The 21,457-nt window shown below is 46.2% G+C and overlaps 1 protein-coding gene and 1 long non-coding RNA gene across 2 annotated transcripts; both read left to right on the forward strand.

Moving 5' to 3' along the window:
• The first annotated feature begins 216 nt into the window (after positions 1-216).
• On the forward strand, positions 217-4,501 carry cnih4 (cornichon family member 4). The gene is made up of 5 exons (XM_026185814.2): positions 217-370; positions 860-928; positions 1,094-1,206; positions 3,251-3,391; positions 3,471-4,501. The coding sequence occupies exons 1-5, from the start codon at positions 302-304 to the stop codon at positions 3,496-3,498; spliced, it is 420 nt and encodes a 139-aa protein (XP_026041599.1). The 5' UTR covers positions 217-301; the 3' UTR covers positions 3,499-4,501.
• Positions 4,502-18,306: 13,805 nt separating this feature from the next.
• On the forward strand, positions 18,307-19,215 carry LOC145432041 (uncharacterized). The gene is made up of 3 exons (XR_013912384.1): positions 18,307-18,443; positions 18,529-18,640; positions 18,721-19,215. It is a non-coding gene; the product is annotated as an uncharacterized LOC145432041 (long non-coding RNA).
• The last annotated feature ends 2,242 nt before the right edge of the window (positions 19,216-21,457 follow it).

The following is a 21,457-nucleotide window of genomic DNA, read 5'->3' on the forward strand; positions in this document are numbered from 1 at the left end:
GCTGAAGCCGCCTTATAATATTTTTGCTATTTGATGTTTACTGTCTTGTTAAATACAGAGACAGCCAGGAGTTCCTAAAGGTGCGTTTTTTGGGTTTTATGTTATGTTACGTCGTTATTTTAAGTCAGTGTTGACAGAAAAAAACCCACTGTTACAGTTTGTCTGGATCCATGGTTGTCTTGAGTCAACCATGTCCACTCCAGTCCGCTAGGTGGCAGCGCTGCATTGACACTGTCACAACTCCCGGCAGCACAAACGCGTCAACTGTCCGGAAATAAAAACTACTTGCGGAAAAGGGAACATGGAAGCGGCAGTGTTCATTTTGTCTCTTGTGGATTGTTGTGCGCTGATTTTCCTCTCCGTTTACTTCGTATCCTTTTCGATTCAGTGAGTCGGGCGACGGTACTCGTCTGCGTCAAAGCGGTTTTCTGTCCGAGAGCTTTGCTGAAGTCTTCTCCGTATAAAAAAGCTAATTTAATAGCAGCCAGCTAGCTTGTTAGCCGCCTTGTTATGAGCGTTGTAGTCGGGCTTGTGTGACGGAATAAGTGTATGAAAGTTTGTAGAGTGTTTTGAGTTAGCAGTCACGAAGAGCCGCTATCTGCAAATATCTCTGTACTGATAGTTTTATTTTACACAATGTCGGCTTTTATATTTCAGTCCCACGCAGCGCTGGGTGACCCACGCAGCGCTGCGGTGCGTGGGTCCACTATTGCTGGACCGATCGGCGATGAAAAATGAGGCCAGTCCAGCACATCCTTAATATGTATGTATATATTTTAAAGGATAATCGAAGGAGCCAGTCGAGGTCCTGAATGCAACATCCTTTTCACAGCACATTGTACCTTAACTTGAAATATAGATTATAACCTTGTCTGACCTAGAATGTGACTACATCAATGCTAGAGCCTGCTGTTCCAAGCTGAACAAAGTAAGTTGTCTTATTGATTTCATAGATATGGTTGATGATGCAGTTGATCTTTTACCCCCCGTCGTTTATGAAATAATCATCGCTTTTCTTTTTGTAACCGACTGTAAAGATCATTTTCACACTCAGATTTCTAATCTGTAATTCAAATGTTTGTTTGATGTTTAGTGGGTAATTCCAGAGATGGTTGCCCAGTGTCTTTCCACCATGCTCATGTTGGTCTCGATGCACTGGTTCATCCTCCTCCTCAACCTGCCTGTAGCAGCCTGGAACATTTACAGGTATGCCCATCCAGTCTCAGCATCAGTTAGGTCCACCACGGCTACACGTGCATGTCGGGATCCTTTCTCTTTTGTAGTTGTTCCTTTTATGTCACGTGGTTGGAAAAATAATTAAAGCAGCAATGATCGGGCCCTCACCCAAGAGGCTTCTTGGGTTCTAAAGATAAAAATCCCAATATTTAAAGTGGACCTGAAACACTACATGTATACAGGCTAACATGAATAACTGTCTGTGTCGCTGGATTTAAGAAACAAGTGCTTTAAAACATGTTTAGTGCCATCTAGTGTCGGTACAGAACATGATGTCACCAGGTTGGCTGGTGCTAATGCTGCTTACATTCATTTGTTAGCAGACTAGTGACCAAAACTCAAAATGAGTCTGTGGGCATCACTGTTGTATTGTCCCTTGGTACAGCAGTGTGCACTGCTGCACTGAAACAGGAAGTGTTAGCTGTATGTTCGGTTCTGTAAAGCACTTTATAAATGAGACCTGTGTGGAGGAGAGCCTGTTTGAGTCACCAGACCAACCAGCTGGACTGTGACGCTGGTATGTTCCTCGCCAGGCTGGATGCACCAAGCCGTACGATCTCCAGGCAAAGCAATGCAGTCGTTGTCATTTCATACAGTCTCTCTCAAGCACACCAGACAGTTCAGATCGTGTCTCTTCCTCGCAGTCACCATTTTATTTCTTTTTTCCGATTGCACGCATCGACCTATTTTTCCCAGTTGTGCTTCAACAAGATACATAGTTGTTTGTGGTGTGCACGTAGGAACCTGTTGTTTTACTGTTTTGCTTGGGAGACGATTGAAATAGAGCTGATCACATGGGCTGACTGCACCGCTCGCTGCATCCAGCCACATGAGGAAAATCAGACTCAAACAGGCTCCTCTACACACCTCTCATTTAAGCCCACTGTATAAAACCCAACATTACAGCTAACAGCTGGATGCTCCTGTTTCCTGAAGCACTTACTGCTGAAGACGGAGTGAAAGTGGACAGTACGTCCTTATATTTGTTAACACGAAACTCCTCGTTATTGGTTCTGTCACTAGTTGGCTAATAAACTAATGCAAGTCCATTAGCAGCAACTAACCAATCAGATGATGTCATGTTCTGTACTGGCACAAAACATGTAAAACTTTAAGCACTTATTTCTTAAAGGAGTCGAGCTTTCCAAGCTTAAGACTAGCATGACCCGAGAACCTACACAGACCTGACAAAAGTCAGAGCTCGTTCCTACAAGAAGTCCTGCCATTAATTAATGCTTCGATCTTAAATATGATCAACCTATCTCTAATGATCGGCTATGTACCACAGGCCTTCAAGCTGGCTGTAGTTAAACCTTTACTCAAAAAGCATCTCTAGACCCAGCAGTCTTAGCTAATTATAGGCCAATCTCCAACCTTCCTTTATATCAAACATCCTTGAAAGAGTAGTTGTCAAACAGCTAACAGATCATCTGCAGAGGTTTATTTGAAGAGTTTCAGTCAGGTTTCAGAGCTCAGCACAGCACAGAAACAGCTTTAGTGAAGGTTACAAATGATCTTCTTATGGCCTCTGACAGTGGACTCATCTCTGTGCTTGTCCTGCTAGACCTCAGTGCAGCGTTCGATACTGTCGACCATAATATCCTATTAGAGCAGCTGTAGGTGTTACAGGTACTGCGCTGCAGTATACAATGTGTTGAATCTTATCTTAATGACCATTAGAGCACTTTGCTCTCAGACTCTCGTGGACTTTCTTCATACATCTAGAAAGCTGAGGAACTGCAGTTGGTTACCAAAATAAAGGTTTGGATGTACTGTACCGTTATTCAGACCTTTACACAAAGAGCGACAAATGAATCGTTTCATCAGGCGAGTGGCAGAAGCTCTTCCTTCTCATGTTCTATCAAAGAGCAGGGTTATACTGTGTCGGGACCAGCAGACACCTTAACAGTACTAACCAGTGACTAAACCTTCGGTCACAGACGATCAGCTGGAACAGTCGTACTGGTGTTTAGAGTCTGCCGGGTGTGTCATCTTGATCCGTTTCACCCTGCAGGTACTTGAAGGTTCCAATGGGGAACATGGGAGTGTTTGACCCAACGGAGATCCACAACCGAGGTCTGCTCAAGTCTCACATGAAGGAGGCCATGATTAAACTGGGTTACCACCTGCTCTGCTTCTTCATCTATTTGTACAGGTGACACACGCACACTTTGCTAACACGTCCAGGGCTGTCTTCGCTGTTTGCACTCACATATCCGACTTGTGTTTTCCAGCATGATCCTGGCTTTGATCAACGACTGAGCCCGGAGCAGGCCACGGACTTCAGCTGCCAAATTCCAGACTGCAGGCTTTGCTGCGTCCCCCTCACATCCTGTGCTCCTGTACTGTATGCATTTAATGTCTCAGAACAACTATTACATTTTTTGTATTGAATTCCAGAGTTTGACTTTGCCACATGGATATGGTTAATATTTAACCTTTCAAAGATCCACCTTCATAGCCTCCAACAGAAAGCTCGTCTGCACTGTGGAAAACAATCCTTTATTTTTGAACCTCTGTTTAACACAAAGTCATTACAACCTCAACAGCTGATAGACGTTTGCAGTATGTTTCTTTACCAATAACGATGAGCCCAATCCCTCCCAGTAATGAACTGCTTTCAGCCTCATCATGAGTGCTCATTATTCTGGTACTTTACACAAAGTATTGCAGGTTGCTGTAAGGACTTTGGGTCGACAGCTTGTACAGAGTGGAGGACAGCTGAGTTAAATCAAGCTAACAGCGCGGGCCCTGCAGGACCCGTCTTGCTGTAGCAGCCTAAGTTATGGATCCTTCCAGTGCGCTCGGACATTCTTCTTCTCACCTCGCTGGTCGCTCTTGTGCACCAGTGTGATGCGACCCATGTAATAACTATAACACTTCAGTTCATCCTGTAAATTGTGCTGTTTGTGCCACACGTAATGACTTTTCCCAGCTGGTGATTCAATCAGGTTCACAGTTAATGTGGTCCTTTATGGTGTGTGCATGCTGTGCTTCGTGTCAGGGTTTAACCACCTCCAACAACTAATAAGATGTTTCTATGACGCTGCTGCAGTCGATGCTCAGCAGCGTCATACGTGCACTGAATTAAGAGGCAGTCGGGATTCTGACTCTTTGATTGGCAAAGTTTTATTCTTTGGGGAAATGTTTGAAAGTTCTTGTTGTGTCAACATAATCCTTTTTTTTTTTTTAAAGTAAACCTTGAACTACTTCTGTCAAATCAATCCAATAAATATCCCAAACTCTCAGAGTCAGAGGTTTGAAACTGGCTCGTCGGTCTGTTTTTGTCAGTATTTGGTAACTCAGAGTTTCTCTTATTGTCTGCACCAATAGAGATCAATGAAAGTGGCCCACTCCATGTGACTGACGTTGTGTATTTTATTGTGTAGTTTGCATATGTGCGCTCACCTGCTGCTTGGTTTGTGACCCTGCTGCTCTTTGATTTCAACACTATCCAACAGATTTACTGACAGTTTTCCAACGTTGACCTCGGGTGTCTGATTGCACTGAGGTGTAGTTGAGGTTGGATAACCAATCCAGTTCTGAGACTTATTCTGCATACAGGACCACACACACACACACACACACACACACACACACACACACACACACACACTCTGTTCCTTACAAAGCCAGCATGGTCACCTGTTGCAGTCGTGTGCTGTACCAAGTACAGGAACCTGAATAAATATTTTCGTTCCATTGCACTTCCTGGCATTCCTGTGATGAATAGGCTTCTGTACGTGTGTTTAAAAAGAATCATTTTGAGTAGAAAGCTGAAATGTGCAGATTTCTCATCACCACAGTGAGAGAAACTAAAGCTGACTCAGCTGCAGAAACTGGCCGTTTGTCTCCAAACAACTTCAGTCTGCACATTTCAGCAGATTTTCAACTTAACTTTGAAATTTCAACTTTATTCTCAACATGATCAATGACATATTTTCTTAATGTAACCTTAGTACTCTGTAGTGTTGTACACCAGCTTTTTAAATATATTTCACCAGGAGGTGAAAGGAAGAACTTATTCTGTTTGCACAGAGTTCTTGAAGAATCATTATTTGGTTATATTTTAGATTTTTATAGTTTTGATTAAAAGTTTAAGATTGTTTACTAGTAAACAATCGACTGCCTCTCTCAGATGTAATGAGAGGCAAATGTAATCTCTTTCAGTACGACAACAGCAAGGAGAAACTTGTGCATATAAATTTGACCTAGGGTGTCCAACTCCAGGCCTCGAGGGCCGGTGTCCTGCAGGTTTTAGATCTCACCCTGGGTCAACACACCCGATTCACATGATGAGCTCATTCCCAGGCCTCTGGAGAACTTCAGGACATGTTGAGGAGGTCATTCAGCCATTTGAATCAGCTGTGATGGATCAAGGACACATCTAAAACCTGCAGGACTTGTTGTGTCCTCGAGGCCTGGAGTTGGACACCCCTGAACTAGAGTGTTCATCAAGATCTAACAAATAAAAGGATGACTGTGTCAAGAACCTCATAAGATTATATGGCTGGGGCCCACCTCAGATTAATCTGTGTAGCCAAATAATTATAATATAAAACTATGAAATCACATATTTTTCATTTTTGGTATTTTATTGTTTACTGAAAAAACCACAGCCTGCACAGTTTGGTGTGGAAGAAGTGACGAAAAGCTAAGAGAGAAAAACAAAGATCGATATAGCAAAGTGTACCAAATGAACCAACATGTTAGCTGCTGCTGCTGCTAATAACAGGACAAGCAAGATCTCACAAGGAGCCCACAGCCACAGGAGGCTGCTGTTGTAGCTGCAGCTGTGAAGTGCCGGCAGAAGGACAGCAGTCCCAACAACAGAGTAAGGACGAGGTGGAGGTAAGTGAAATTAAGGTAAGGAAACAGGTGGAGAGATATAATAAGGAAGAGTGGTTGATAACGGTTCCGATGGGGTTTCCAGATACAGACGAATGGTGATGGCTAACCGGACACAGCGGTGGTGGACAAGCAGAAGAAGAGAGCTGTAGTGATGATGGCCGCATCAGGAAGAACGAGAACATGGGGGTGAAGGTAACAGTGGTCCCCGAGGTAATCGGAGCACTCAGAGCAGTGTCCCCGAACCTGGGCGAGTGGCTCCAGCAGATCCCGGGAACAACAGCGGAGATCTCTGTCCAGAAGAGCGCCGTCCTGGGAACAGCTAAGATACTGCAGGACCCTCAAGCTCCCAGGCCTCTGGTAGAGGACCGAGCTTGAAGGATATAGATGAAGCATGTTGCATCACTCCAAATATACATAAAATGTACACAATTTTTCTGACAGTCAGCAAATACATGTAGATTTCTCAGGACTGATTTTCTCCTTAAAGAGTTGTAAATCAGCGGAGTGATTATTTCCTGCACATGAACAGCACTTATTATTATTAGTAGCAGCAGAATGCTGAAGCAGTGTTCACACTATTAAGATTTAAACCTTTATTAATACAAATGCTTTACAATCATTCAAATATGATCTAAATCTTTATTATTGTTTATATATTATTGCAGCTTGTTCTTCCATGCATTGTTGTGAGTACTGCCTGCTTTAAGCTGGAGAAAGTAATGATGGGTGTCATCAGGCAGAACCTTCATGTTGCTGTGATGTGCATGTTTTTCTTATTGTGGTGCATTTGCATGGGTTTGGTTTTATTTGTTAACTGTTAACTTTTGTCACGTCAGCATCGTTTCCCTAACATACCTCAGATTGGCTCATTAACACGACTGAGTACCTGACCGGAAGGCTGGAAGAGCCAATCGGCTGGGGGGGGGGCAGAGCTCGAGACAGATGTTAGAGTTGCAGCTGTTCACCGCCTCCACTGCAGCCTGCTAGAGAAAGAAGCCTGACATGCGGCTCACTACGAGCCTTTCGCAGCCCTGTGAGTAATCTCGGGGATTTCTTCGGTGTGAATGTGTAAGATAGTGGCTGCACATGGACGGTACTTCAGATTATGTCAGGGTTCATGTTTTTGTCTTTTTGAGATTATGGTTTGAACAATTTTCTAAGGTGTAGTTTATCTCCCTGCTTTTGGTTCCGATGGTCGTGCTCTTGTTTTGTTGTCGTGGTCCTGGGTCGTCCACCCAGTGTCTGTGTCCTGCTTTTATATCCTCGTGTTTAGTATTGTTCGTGGCTCTGTGCAGTGTCTGCTGCCATGTCTCTCGTGCATGTTAAGTTCTGTCTCCTGCTGTGTCACTCCCCCTGTTCTCTGTGTGTGTCGACTGTTTCCTGTTTTATTGTGGTAGTCCTTCGTCCTGTGTTCAGTATATTTAGTTTTGCTTCCTGCCTGTCTCGTCAGGTCTGATCAGTCCCAGCTGTGTCCCCTTGTTATCATGTATTCAAGTCTTCAATCTCAACACGTTCATTGTCGTTTCCACGTTAGCAGTTGGTTCCTGTCATGTATCCCGAGTTCAAGACTTATTTCGAGTTAACCTTTTGTTTCTTTCTTCATGTACTTTGTTTTTAGTTAATCTTTCACAGCAAATAAAGCTTCTGCTTCGAGTCTCTGAGTCCTGCAGTTGGGTCCTACCCCTGCCTGCCACACAGCTCATGACAGTTTAACTGCTATCAGCCAAACAGATTCAGGAGCTGCTCCCGACAAACCAGGAAGTGAACGTGGTCGTCTTTAAATATGCATTTCTGTGGTTGCTGGTAACACACACAATGTTTTATGGGGTCACTTAAACTTGTCTTTCTTTCAGGTATTTCTCAGGAAATAAGACAAATTGTACTGTAAGTACTTTTAAGTACAGCGTAAGTAATTTTGTGGATAATGGATGTTCTACTACTCAACCTTATTTTTATATAAATATCAATGTATATAAAATAAATATAAAAATGATACAGTAACATTTCTGGTCACTCAGAACGGTTCTTGGAAGGTTGCAGTGCCTTATTCCCCTCGTCACCTTTTACGTCATATATATGTGATGTACACTGATGTATTGATATATATGATGTAAAAGGTGACGACCTTTAGTGAACATTCAGCACTGCACCAGTTGGTTTACACGTGACCACAATGAGGTTTTTCAACACTGGTTGTACGTGGAGTTGATTCCAGGGAAAAGTGACTGATCAGGTAAACGACTGCTGTTGTCTCACTACAGGAGACGCACGTGTCTGAAACGTGCACACGCCACAGCTCCTTCACACATTCTCAGCCTGTTGCAACTCAAAACAAAGAGTCGTAGCCATTTTAATTAACAGAAAAACAGAATCGCTACATTATGGATCTGTGTTTATGATCGTCACAGCAGGCAGAGGGTATCCAGTCCACTCGCTTTTGTTATTTTTATCGAGCCACCAGCAGCAGTCTGAAAATACAGACCATAATAAGCCCGTATGCTGATGATGCATCACTGTTTCACAGGAACTCACAAACCTCGCTCCTAAAGAGGATCACACTTAAAGATAAGTTTCAAAACCACCACTCCACCACAGTCAGCTGACATTAAATATGTAGGTATAAATCTTTCTGGTGTGGAGTCACGTTCATGTAACACTGTAGAGCATAGGCGTCAAATCTGGCCCCATGAAGCCATACCAAATTACTATTAGAGCTGGCCTACTGGTATTATACAGCTAATATATATATTGTTTACAGAGATGGGCAGTAACGCGTTACTTGTAATGCGTTACTGTAATCTGATTACTTTTTCAAGTAACGAGTAAAGTAAGGGATTACTATTGCAAAAACGGTAATTAGATTACTGTTACTTTCCCGTAGGAACGCTGCGTTACTGCGTTACTAAAACCGTGATTTTTCTGCGAGAATGTCTCACGACAGTGACGTAAGCGAGTGCGACGTTAGTGACAACAGCTGTGTGCAGATCAACAATGGATCATATATCGAGTGCAGAGAGAGTATGAGCGTGCAGCGTTTAAAGCGTGGAAGTACTGACCTTACTTTGAGTTTGATTCCATAAAAAGTGACAAAAACATTAGTGTCCGCTGTGCGCGGGAAGAAAACTTCTTTTTACAGCGAAAAAACCCCTAAACTTCCAACAAGCACCGAGTAGCTACGACGTAATGGGAAACTCACAGAGAAACTCGCGGATTCTTCCACTGACCGCGGCACACCTGCACCAGGGTAAACCTCCGCCTACCCCGCTCCTGCTTTACAGGTGAAAATAGAGCAACAGGACCGCTGAGTCTTTGACTTTATTTATTTTCTGCTGTGTTTTACTTGCATCTATTTGAAAGACTGAGTGTAAACACAAAAAATATTTTATTTTATGAGCTGGAATGTGCAGAAAATAGGTTTAAATGTTAAACTAATTTCTTCCAGTCAGAGAATGTTGCAGATAATTAAATTTTTGCTTGATGCATAAAGTTAAAAGATTAAAACTAATAAAACAAGTTTTAAAAAGAGACTTTTCCATTTGATTACATTTTGTATGATGGATTATGTAGAAAAAGTAGAATTGGGCTGAGAGATCTATCATTTTATCACCTACTCAGGTTGTGAATCGTGTTTTTAAAAAGTAACTAAGTAACTAAGTAATTAATTACTTTTGAAAATAAGTAATCAGGAAAGTAACGGGATTACTTTTTTGGGGAAGTAATCAGTAATTAGTTACTGATTACTTTTTTCAAGTAACTTGACCAACACTGTTTGTTTAGTATTAAGCTTTGCTTGTTCCATATTCAGTTTTTCAGCAAAACGTGTTTGAGTCCATAAGATTCATTCTTATATCTGGAGGAATAAATATATTTCAATGAATATTAACGTTAGCCCGCGACTTTGTTCCAGTTTTGAATTTTGGCCCACTGTGTGTTTGAGTTTGACACCCCTGCTGTAGAGGATGAGCTCACACGTGTTTGCCGCCTCCCTGATCTCCTATTTTTCTGTATGTTTGTCACACTTAAACGTTTCGGATCATCGAACAAATGTAAATATTGGACAAAGATAATGCAAGTGAACGCAAAATGCAGTTTCTGAATTAAGGTGTTTATTATTAATGGGAACAAAAATCCAAGCCAAGAATAGCTTAAACAAATTGAAATGAAGACTTTGGAGTGGCCTGGTCCAAAGGTGCTGTGGCGTGACCTTCAAAGAGGCGGTTCATGCTTAAAAACCCTCCATTGTGGCTAAATTACAACAATTCTCCAAAGTAGGCCCAAAGTCCTCCACAGCGCTTTAAAGACTCATTGGAGTGATCACAAACGCTGGATTGCAGTTGTTGCTGCTGAGGGCGCCCAAGCAGTTAGTAGGTTTAAGGAGCAGTCACTTTTCACGTAGGACATGTAGGTTTGCACCTTATTTTGTGTTTACTCTTGTTATCTTTGTCTAATATAAAAAATGTTTTCTTGAAACATTTTAGTGTGACAAACATAAAAAATAAACAACAGGAAATCAGGACAGGTGAAAACTTTTTCACACTACTGCATGTCACTCATGGGATATATATCATTAGAAGGATGATTCAGTCTAAATCAATTACTTGTTTTCCCCAGTAAACTTCTAAACCAATCGAGTGCTATATTTCAAAATGGATGAAATCCAGATTATTAGCCAGCCGGTGGCTGAACTAAAAGAAGAAATCTGTGGAAGTCTCCCACAGGCCCGTGGGGCGGGGCATCGAGGTGAGGGAACAACCCAGACCTGTTTGTCTTGTCCCTGTACTGGCTGTCTGCTGTTGTGACACAGTGTGCAGTTGAGACTTGTGACTCTAGTCTACTCTCTGTGCTGCTCTGGACTCCGTGGTGCTCCAGAGTGATGGTGTGGTGGGCCACACACCCCTTGTGGTGGAGTGTGGTGCCTGCTGAGCTAGTTGCTTCCTGGCTCTCTTTCCAGGGTTAGTTCTCTACCTCCCTCATATAACATATCACGCATGCAGAGTCTTGATGGAGAGGTGCGGTGGCGTAGGTCACTGTGGGCAGGGCTATTATATTTGCCTTGCTGGCATATCACCTGGTGGGCGGGGCTGCTGCAGTGGCCCCTTTTATCCCTTCGCTGCTATCTGGGCCCTGTTTCAGGAAGCCGGTTTAGTGCAAACTCTGAGTAAGTATACCCTGAGTTAACGAAAACTCTGGGTTTTCGGTTTCACAAAGCGAGTTCAGCTGCAGCCTGAGTGAGTCACTATGACGACACACGCCGTGAAGCTAACCTGCCCCCTAGCAGGTTTACTACAACTAACCCTGACTGTCTCCGCCCCTTTGTCGGAAACCTGACAGTAGGAAGTGTCAGACATGGCGTGCTCCTTCCTTGAAGAGCCAGTAGATCGTGAAGCCCAAATTCTCCGCAGAGCTCTCCGCCGGGAGAGAGTGATCAGAGCGCGTTTGGACATTTTATCATTTCCTGATGATTTTCTGTGCGAACGTTACCGTTTCTCAGCACAATCTATAATTTATTTGGATAACATCCTCAGGCCATATATTACGCATGTGACACATCGCGGACATGCTCTCAGTTCATTGCATATTATTTGTATTGCACTTCGGTTTTTTGCAAACGGGAGCTTGTAACAGCAGTCTGGCGAGGAAGGAGCGGCTAGCCGGTCCAGCGGGCATGTGGTGTGGAGGTTAGCCGGATAACACGGAACCAGTCGGTTAAATCCAATAACAGACCTTTATTCGCCGTCAGCAACATTACACTTTATAAGCCAGGTCTCCTCGGCTGTACTCGTCCGAACCTACATGCGCGGGGATTGGTACCACCAGCGCCAGCTTGTCACAACAGTAAGTAAGGTGCTTTCTTGGAGCATGGAACATGAGCAGCATGAAATGGCTGCCGCTAACAACTCACACACCCACTAGGAGACCCCCACAGCTACTACAATAGTTGGGCAACCCCCCCTAGTGGTGCTATAACCCAAAAGGTTTGTTACATCACCCCCCCGGCAATTCGCAGGCTGTCCTCAGCCGGACCCAGGTGACCCTCCTCCCGCTACCCTTCTTCACTATACATAGTTACATTAGGTACTAAGCAGGTTGTGGAGGAAATGTTAGACACCCTTACCTTATAGCATTGGTACAGTCAATAAACAAAATTAGTGCTTGAAGCAAACAATATAGAACATGCAGTATTACTGCCAATCCATCTTCCAGAGATGGTCATAGACAAGGGAAACAGTCAGACATACAACACAACCGGTCACTCAAATCAGTATAACAGAAAACCAAACAAAGGCTCTCACGGGCCACGATTACCAGGGCTCAGTGGAACAGAACAAGTAATCACCCCCTATGAACAGAACAATTACAGCATGTACATGTATGAAACCAACCCTCAGTCAACATTGAGTCTGTCCGTATGATGACGGTTAGTCCACCTGGTAGCAGTCCAACCCTCAGTGATTCTGGGGCACCGGCGGGGTCTCAAATGATATTGTTCCCCCTTGGCCGGTGGCGACTCAGAGGCGCCCTCAGCGGGGTGCCCGCCTGCTCCGATATCCCCTGAACTCGGGAATGAGGGCTGTTCCCCCGTTTCAGTCTCATCCAGGCTCTCCTGGGACGAAGTCCGGTGCCCTGAAGGAGATGTGGAGTCCCAGGAGTAAAATGGCTGAACGTTCACGACGTGAAAGACTCCTGCGTCTTCACCAGTGTCAATCTTGGCTAATCTGTAGTTGACCTCCCCAAGCTTCTGAGTAACCCGGAGGGGCCCTGTAAACAAGGGTGCCAGCTTGGCCGTGAAGCAAGATTGAGCGTCCGATCGATGATGAGCTTTGACTTTCACCAAGTCTCCGACTGCATAGGTCATCGGCCGGCGTCTCAGGTCGTAGTAGCGTTTCTGCCTAGCATGGCTGCGAGCCAGTGTCTCCCTGGCTCGATCGTGGGCCTCCTGAAGCGACGCTTTAAGGGTCTCCGGATAGGGCATGGATGACTCCTCGCTCTCTCCAGACGGCTTAGTAAGCAAGTCAAGGGGTGTCTCCAGCTCCCTACCATACAACATCATAGCAGGGCTGAGTCCTGTACTCTCATGGGGGGCTGAGCGCAGCGCGAAACAGATTTGGGACATGAACTTATCCCACGACGCGTGCTTATCGCCCACGTATGCACGGATGGCCGTTTTGAGAGTTCTGTTCACTCTTTCGGTCGCATTAGTTTGCGGATGATACGCCGTCGTGAGGCGGTGGGTGGACCCAAGAGTGGAGAGAACAGAATCAAACAGCTCACTGACAAAAGGTGAGCCCCTGTCCGAAATAAGGTACCTAGGGGCCCCATGCCTAGCAAATACCTCGTTAATGAACTTACTGGCTGCCACTCGAGCCGTCGCATCCCGAACCGCACACACTTCGATCCACTTCGAGAAATAGTCTACGAAGACCAGTATGTACGAGTTCCCCGAAGCGGTGCGAGGTAGTGGTCCGACAAAATCGACCCCTGCGTATTCCCAGGGTCGCTGGGGCGAAATGGGGACCATGAAGCCCGCTGGCTTTCTTTGACTGGGTTTTGTGAGTTGACATACTGGGCACGACAAGACATAGCGTTTAACTTCCGATGCCATCTTGGGCCAGTAAAACCTAGACTGCATTCTCGCTAGTGTCTTAGCAATCCCCAGGTGACCTGCTGTAGGGTGGTCATGATAATAACCGCACAGGGTACCCCGGAGAGCCGTAGGAGCATACAGCTTCAGCTCCTCCTGGGGCCGAAGACTGCGCTTATGTTTCGGGCCTCGGTAATAGAGTAGGCCGTCATTGACCACCAAGGACGGTGAAGGACTGGCGTCCGAACCCAGATTGGGGGAACACTCCAGGTCTCGGAGCCTTGGACCTGCACCTGGGTCATCTAACTGCAGCTGCCTTAGTTGTGTTCGGTCCTCTAACAAAAGGGGAGGCTGGGCACGAAGATCCATGCCCCACATGACAGCATGCTCCGGCAAGATTTCAATAGGAGGACCCTCTGGTGCAGGCAGTGGGTTGCGAGACAGAGCGTCTGGCACCCTGTTGTGTACCCCCGCCTTGTGTACGATGGTAAAGTCAAAGTCCTGCAAGCGCAAGGACCACCGCGCCAACCGGCCAGTAGGGTTTGGGCGTGACATCAGCCACTTAAGGCTGTTGTGGTCAGTCAAGACCGTCACATGAAGCCCTTCCACATAGGGACGAAAGTGTTCTAAAGCCCAAATCACAGCCAGACACTCCTTTTCTGGCGTAGAGTATGGTTTCTCTGCCTTGTGAAGAGCTCGACTTGCGTAAGCGACCGCTACTTCCCTACCCTCTGCATCCTTCTGCATTAAGGCCGCCCCCAAGCCAAGGTCACATGCATCCGTATGGATGAAGAAAGGCCGGGAAAAGTCAGGGAGTGACAGGACAGGCGCTGTCGCAATGCTCTGTTTCAGGAAGTCCATGGACTCCTGACACCTGTCATCCCACTGAAAGGTAACATCCTTCCTTGTCAGGGCGTGCAGAGGTTCTGCATGGCGAGCATATTCCTTTACGAATCTGCGGTAGTATCCTGTCAGACCGAGAAACTGCCGCACCTGTTTCATTGAGGACGGAGTTCTGAACTGCATCACAGCCTTGATTTTGTCATCGTCCGGTTTAATGCCATCCGGGGTAACCCGGTAGCCCAGGAAGGTGAGCTCCTTCAGGCAGAACTGGCATTTCTTAAGCTTCAATGAGAGACCCGCAGACCTAAGTCTCTCAAGGACCTCCCGCAGGTCCAACAAATGCTGTTCGAAGGTAGGGGACACAACCACAATGTCGTCCAGATATACAGCACATGTCTTGTAAACAAGGCCGCTGAGGACGTTGTGCATCAGCCTCTGAAAGGTGGCTGGTGCGTTGCAGAGGCCGAAAGGGAGCACGCGAAACTGAAACAGCCCACAATGGGAAACAAAGGCTGTTTTAGGACGTGAGTCCCCTGAGACCGGCACCTGCCAGTAGCCCCTCGCCAGGTCCAATGTTGAAATGAATCGACCTCTCGCTAGGAAGTCGAGAGACTCATCGACCCGCGGTAAGGGGTATGAGTCCTTCCGAGTCACCTGGTTCAGCCCCCTAAAGTCCACACAGAACCGTGGGTCAGCGCCCAACCTGTTAACGATCACGACAGGTGCGGCCCAGGGGCTCATGGACGGTTCAATTATGCCATCTTCCAGCATTTTCTGGACCTGCTCTTCAATGAGTTGTTTCTTTGCAGGGGAGGTGCGGTATGGGGGGAGGTTAATAGGCCTCGCATCTCCCGTGTCGATCACATGTTCAGTTAAAGACGTGCGGCCCAAATGACCATCAAACATGCAGCTAAATTGTTCAAGGAGGACAACTAATAGTTCTCTCTGACTATCTGTTAGGTTTGCCTCCAGAGCTTTGGTCTCCAGCGAGGGCTCTACCATGTCAAGCGTCATAATGACATTATCATCGCTCAACAGATCAACTGAGCAACCCTCCTCTTCATCCGCGCCTGGGCATGGACTGTCGTCCATAACTACGGTTCTCGAGGGGATGTGGATTGTCAAAGAGGCCCTGCTCATAAAGTCCATCCCTAAGACAAAGGGGGACGACAAGTTGCGGATGACAGCAAACCGGTGATAAAACCTTTTGTTCAAGAACCCTATGGGCAGCCATGTAACACCCTCCGGGAGACAGCGAGCACCGTCTACTAGGCTCACCGGTGGACCCATCCACTGGTGGGTCCTGCTGGGAGACAAGTTGTTCTCCAAAATGAGTTCAGCCCGCACAGCAGACAGGGATATCTAGCGTAGCGTTCACTGCCACTGAGTTGAAGTTAATTTTGGCTTTCAGTGGGGTGTTCCAGTGCGCTCCAGACTCTACATCTTCCATGTGCCCCACAATGCCTTGCACAATCTGGTGGGCATCATGCGGGCGAGGCATACTTTGTGAATGGGGGGAGGGCTGCCTCATTAAAATGTCCTCCCCCCCCGGGGGTTTCCCGACTGCTGACTGGCCGCACGAGCTGCCGGCAGTGAATCCAGCCCCTCAGCATCGGCCAGTTCCAGGCCCGGTGGTGGTCCTGGAAGAGGTCGGTGGGAGGTTGCCCTGGGTCTGGCAGCACCTCGTTCTTTTGGGGCAACCCAGGTGCAACTTGGGCACGTGCGTGTGGTAAACCCTGGGCGGGAGCATTTAAAACAATGTGGTTCTCTCGCGCTTGCAACACTAGGAGATGAAGTAGGGGTTGAGCGGCCAACTGGACCTAAGGCTGTGTGGAGCTCGTGCGCGCGAAGCAGTAGGTCCATAACCGACGGGACCGGCGTACCGTACAACGCAACCCGATATTTCTCCAATGAATGTTTACATATGAGCTCGATCTGTTCATGCTCCGGCGGCGGGCACCTTAGCTTATTAAACTCACCGAGCATGTGAGCTACAAACGTTGGGAGGGGCTCCTCTAGTGATTGGACGCGATCGAGGATGCCCCGCCAAACGTGCTCTTGGTTATCAGCTGACACAAACACTGATTCAAAAAGTTGGTAAAAATGTGCCCATGTAGTAATGTGAGAGCTGAGGGCCCTAAACCATTTACTGGGCTCTCCCTTGAGGAAGTGAGGGAGCTCACTCAGAACCTGCGAGTCGGTTAGGCGCAGCGACGATCTGTAGCTATCCACTGATTGGAGCCACTCCTCCGGTGACACTCCGCCGTCACCAGCGAACACTGGGGGCTCCAGCTTGGCCTGGTGCAGCGCTGCGGCGATCATCCTCGATGTATTGCAGAGTTCCGCCGACTGACGCTGGAGAAGCGGAGGGGGCTCTGTGTTGATCCCTTTCTGCGTGAATGGCGTGGAAAAAGCCACTGGGTTGGGGGTTCTCTGAGGAGGTGTTTGCTCCCCCGGTTCCCCTCTCGCGCCACCATCCAAGTGCTTCAGAAGGCTCTTTTGTAGCTCCAGCGAATCGTGCAAGCAGACTCGCAGTTTCTCCACCTCTTCTTGCAAGCTTTCCACCTTAAGATTGAGGTCATGAGGGGTAGAGCGAGGGATGATGTACTTAGTCAGGCTGGGAGCTTCAGCATCTGAGTCGCAGCCGTCTCCCTCGCTGCCTGTGTCTGGGTGGGACGCCATTTCAAAAGTATGGCCGAAACCACTCTCTCTCTCACAAAAGTTATGGCAAAGTGAAAGAGCGTTCCCACAGAGTACCTAAGCGTTAATATCCATCAGACAGAGAGCGTCCGTGCACACTCTGATGCTTCACACAAAACAAAACGTCCCTCTGGATGAACACTGAGTCAAAGTCACTGTAGCGTTAGCCTTAGCTTTAGCACCGCCGATGTCGTAACGGTCCAATAGCACTGAGTTAGCGGTCCGACGGACCGTACAGTTACTCACGGAGTACTCCCCCTCGCAGGCGAGCGTGTCAAGCGATGGGTCGGCGCTCTTCCATGCCTGCAAATGTCGTTGAAATCCCGGGGGGTCGGCTCCTTCACGGGGTCCTATCGGCCCGGCCAATACAGCCAGACGAAGAGAAAAAAAAACACGCCACCTCAGCCGAAGTGTCGATCGTTGAAAAACACGGGAAAAACATCCGAGCCCACCGTCTGTCGGTCCGGATGACGATGAAGATCCAGAGAACAATGTTCGGGCGCCACTTTGTAACAGCAGTCTGGCGAGGAAGGAGCGGCTAGCCGGTCCAGCGGGCATGTGGTGTGGAGGTTAGCCGGATAACACGGAACCAGTCGGTTAAATCCAATAACAGACCTTTATTCGCCGTCAGCAACATTACACTTTATAAGCCAGGTCTCCTCGGCTGTACTCGTCCGAACCTACATGCGCGGGGATTGGTACCACCAGCGCCAGCTTGTCACAACAGTAAGTAAGGTGCTTTCTTGGAGCATGGAACATGAGCAGCATGAAATGGCTGCCGCTAACAACTCACACACCCACTAGGAGACCCCCACAGCTACTACAATAGTTGGGCAACCCCCCCTAGTGGTGCTATAACCCAAAAGGTTTGTTACAAGCTTTCTGTATAATATTGGTGACGCTGAGCACGTTTCCAAGGCTACCGTCTGTCGGGCAGTCAGGAATGTTACAGTTGCACTGAAACGTCTCCTGTACCCGTCTGTGGTGTTCCCCGGTCACAGACCCACAAGATTCATCAAAGAGGGATGCCACAAAATTGCAGGTATCAGGATGAACGAAACTTAATTCATGATGTGGTGATATTTGAACTACTACTTAAATTTTACATTTATTCTCACGGTTCCCAGGCGTGATTGGCTGTACAGATGGCACTCACATTCCAATCATTGCTCCTTCAGTAAATGAAGGAGACTATGTGAACAGGAAGTCTTTCCACAGCATTAATGTACAGGTACATAGTTCCCTGTAGCATGTCAAACTAACAAATTATTTCATTATAGTAATGGATGCTAATTTGTGTTCTCTGCACTGTGAAGATCATATGTGATGCTGCCAACATTATCACAAATGTGGAAGCCAAGTGGCCAGGCTCTGTCCATGACTCACAAATATTCCGTGAATGTACACTGAGCACAAAATTTGGACATGGTGAGTTGAGAATACTTTAACATATATAAAGACCAATTGCTTCAGGGACATTTGAACTGAAGTGTATCCTTCTGTCTTAGGAGAGTTCACTGGCTACTTGCTTGGTGATAGGGGGTATCCATGTTTACCCTATTTGCTTACCCCTTACCCTGACCCTGAACCGGGCCCACAGCAGCGATATAATCTGGCTAATTGCAGGACAAGAGCCAGAATTGAAATGACTATCGGAATGCTTAAGGCCCGGTTCCAGTGCCTGCAAAGACTCAGGGTCACCCCAGAAAGGGCATGTGACATTATTGTGGCATGTGTGATTCTTCACAACATTGCCACAATTAGAGGAGAACACTGTCCTTCTGAACCAAACATCAGCAGTGATCCAAACCATGAACATCCTGACCCTCCCACGGACATACAAGATGGAAGCGCAGTCAGAGACACCATATGTCACAATCATTTCTTTTGACCCATCACCTCAACATGTTGAAAGAAGAATAAACAGATTTTTTGTTCAACTGGCTTTATTGGTCGCCTGTATTTCCTGTACACAAAGTATTAAAAGATGTAAACCTCATAAAGTGTCTCTGTTGCTTCCTCCTCTGTAACAGCTGTCAATGTTTCTTCATTATTTTCCTGTAGTAAAGAAATAGACAACATTGCTGTTCTACTGTAAACTCATATAATCTGTGGAGTATTACTCACAACTGCATGTTGGTCTGGCTCAACAGGAGGCTGCACCAGATGCAGTACACCACCACCATCAACTGATAGAATATGAGGTTTATACAGGTCACTTATAACTTACAAGGGACCAAATGGCAATTAACAAACATACCAAGCACCTTACACTTCATTGTCATTATGCTCTCAAAGACAACCAAGACTGAGGGAAGGCAAAATCAGTCGGAAAATAACTTCACTACAAAATAATCCATTATGGTAAAGAGTTTATCAAATGAATGAGCAGCACTGCAAAGGTGACTGTGAAGAAAGGATGTATGCACATCATGTATTATTTTGAATTTACCCCTTATGTAGGCACTTGTGTCTTGCGGGGTTATTGACTCAGAGGATGTCCCCGCAGAGATGCCTTCGGCCACAGGGCGCCCACTGTTTTGGCTGAGAGCCAACTGCTCAGCCTCTGTGAGTGGTGGTGGTGGAGGACCCCCACCTGTTTTTCAGGCCTCCGCTTTTTTTCTGTTGGCTATAACGGGCCACATTTGAGCATACAGAGTAAGCAAATATGTACTTGTAATGTGCTCAGATAATTTCAATAAGTGCTTACAGAAAGAAAATTAATGTAGCCTCTAACTGCAATTGATTTACATGGGACAAACAGACCAAGCACTATGGCTCATAATACAATTACACCTTACCTGTTTGGACTATATTTTTATATTTCATTTTTACTTGCTGCCAGGAACGTTTGGGGCCTGTTGGGTTGCACCTGCGCTCACATCACATCACAAAATAAAATGTATAAAATAACAAATAAAATAACATATGATAAAATAACGTGTTAAATGGGTGGAAATCCCTCGATCAATGTTTATATTAACACTCACGCATTGACTCTGTCGGCTATGTTTTGCCATGCATGCTCCCTTTGTTTTGCAGCTGAGGCTGTGTTACTTTTTTCCGCGGAATTTGCATGTTATCGGCATATGCTGCCATCAGAATTTCGGCCTCAAGCGCTGTGAAATACATTGACCGCGCCTTCTTTCCCTCCGTCTCCATGGTGACTCGCTTAATCTGTGCTCCACTAATCAGGGCTTTATGTATCCTCGTCCGCGCGCTTCACTTGGGGTTAAAGCAACTCCGCGTTGACTGAACTAATTGTTATCAGCCTTTCTGAAACCGAATATTCCGAGTTGGACAGTTCGGGGTTACTCAACCGTGAGTGTCGTTTTTCACTCTGAGTTTTCCAAACCGGCTTCCTGAAACAGGGCCCTGACCTTCAATTTTATCAGCAACAACAACAATCACAGCAGATGGCCCCGCCCCTCCCTGAGTCTGGTTCTGCTGGAGGTTTCTTCCTGTTAAAAGGGAGTTTTTCCTTCCCACTGTCACCAAAGTGCTTGTTCATAGGGGGTCATATGATTGTTGGGTTGTTCTCTGTATCTGTTATAGTAGGGTCGACCTTACAATATAAAGCACCTTCAGGTGACTGTTGTTGTGATCTGGCGCTGTGTAAATAAAATGAATTAAACTTAGAGGTCAAAGGTCCTTTGACGAGTGTATGGCTGCGGGCAGCAAGGATCTTTAAAAAATAAAAATATATTCGCCACTGAAAAGAGTTTTAAGAAGTGACTTAAAAATGCTCGTTGAAGATGTTTGTCTCTGTCTCCTCTGAGCTGCGTCCTCAGCACGTCAGCTGTTCGGAGCGGCTGGGAGTGTAAATGTAGGAGCTCGGAGACGATTTGAAGACTGAAAAACAGAGAATAATAAAATGAAGGGACCCAGTGCAGTGAGGCTAAAACAGAAGATGTAAAACAGGCTAACAAAAAGTATTTTCTCAGGTAGGTGGGACCGCTGTGCCATGAATGCCTGCACAGTGCCAAACCACATATGGATATTGTGCTCCACTGTATTGAAGGCAAAACCAATAAAACTGTAATCAAAATAAATGTGGATTCATAGTGTACTTTTTTCCCTTCTACTTTCAACTGCTCCCTTTAGGAGCCACCTTCATCCCACCCACCTGCATCCTCTTGTCCTTCAGTACATCTGTGAACTTCCTCTGTGGTCTGGCTCTTTTGCTCCTGCCTGGTAGCTAAGGATGCACGTTTTCTGCTCTTTCATTTAAGTGAGCTATTTTTA

Source organism: Astatotilapia calliptera, chromosome 11, assembly GCF_964374335.1.
Source record: "Astatotilapia calliptera chromosome 11, fAstCal68.1, whole genome shotgun sequence".
NCBI classification, from domain to species: Eukaryota; Metazoa; Chordata; class Actinopteri; order Cichliformes; family Cichlidae; genus Astatotilapia; species Astatotilapia calliptera.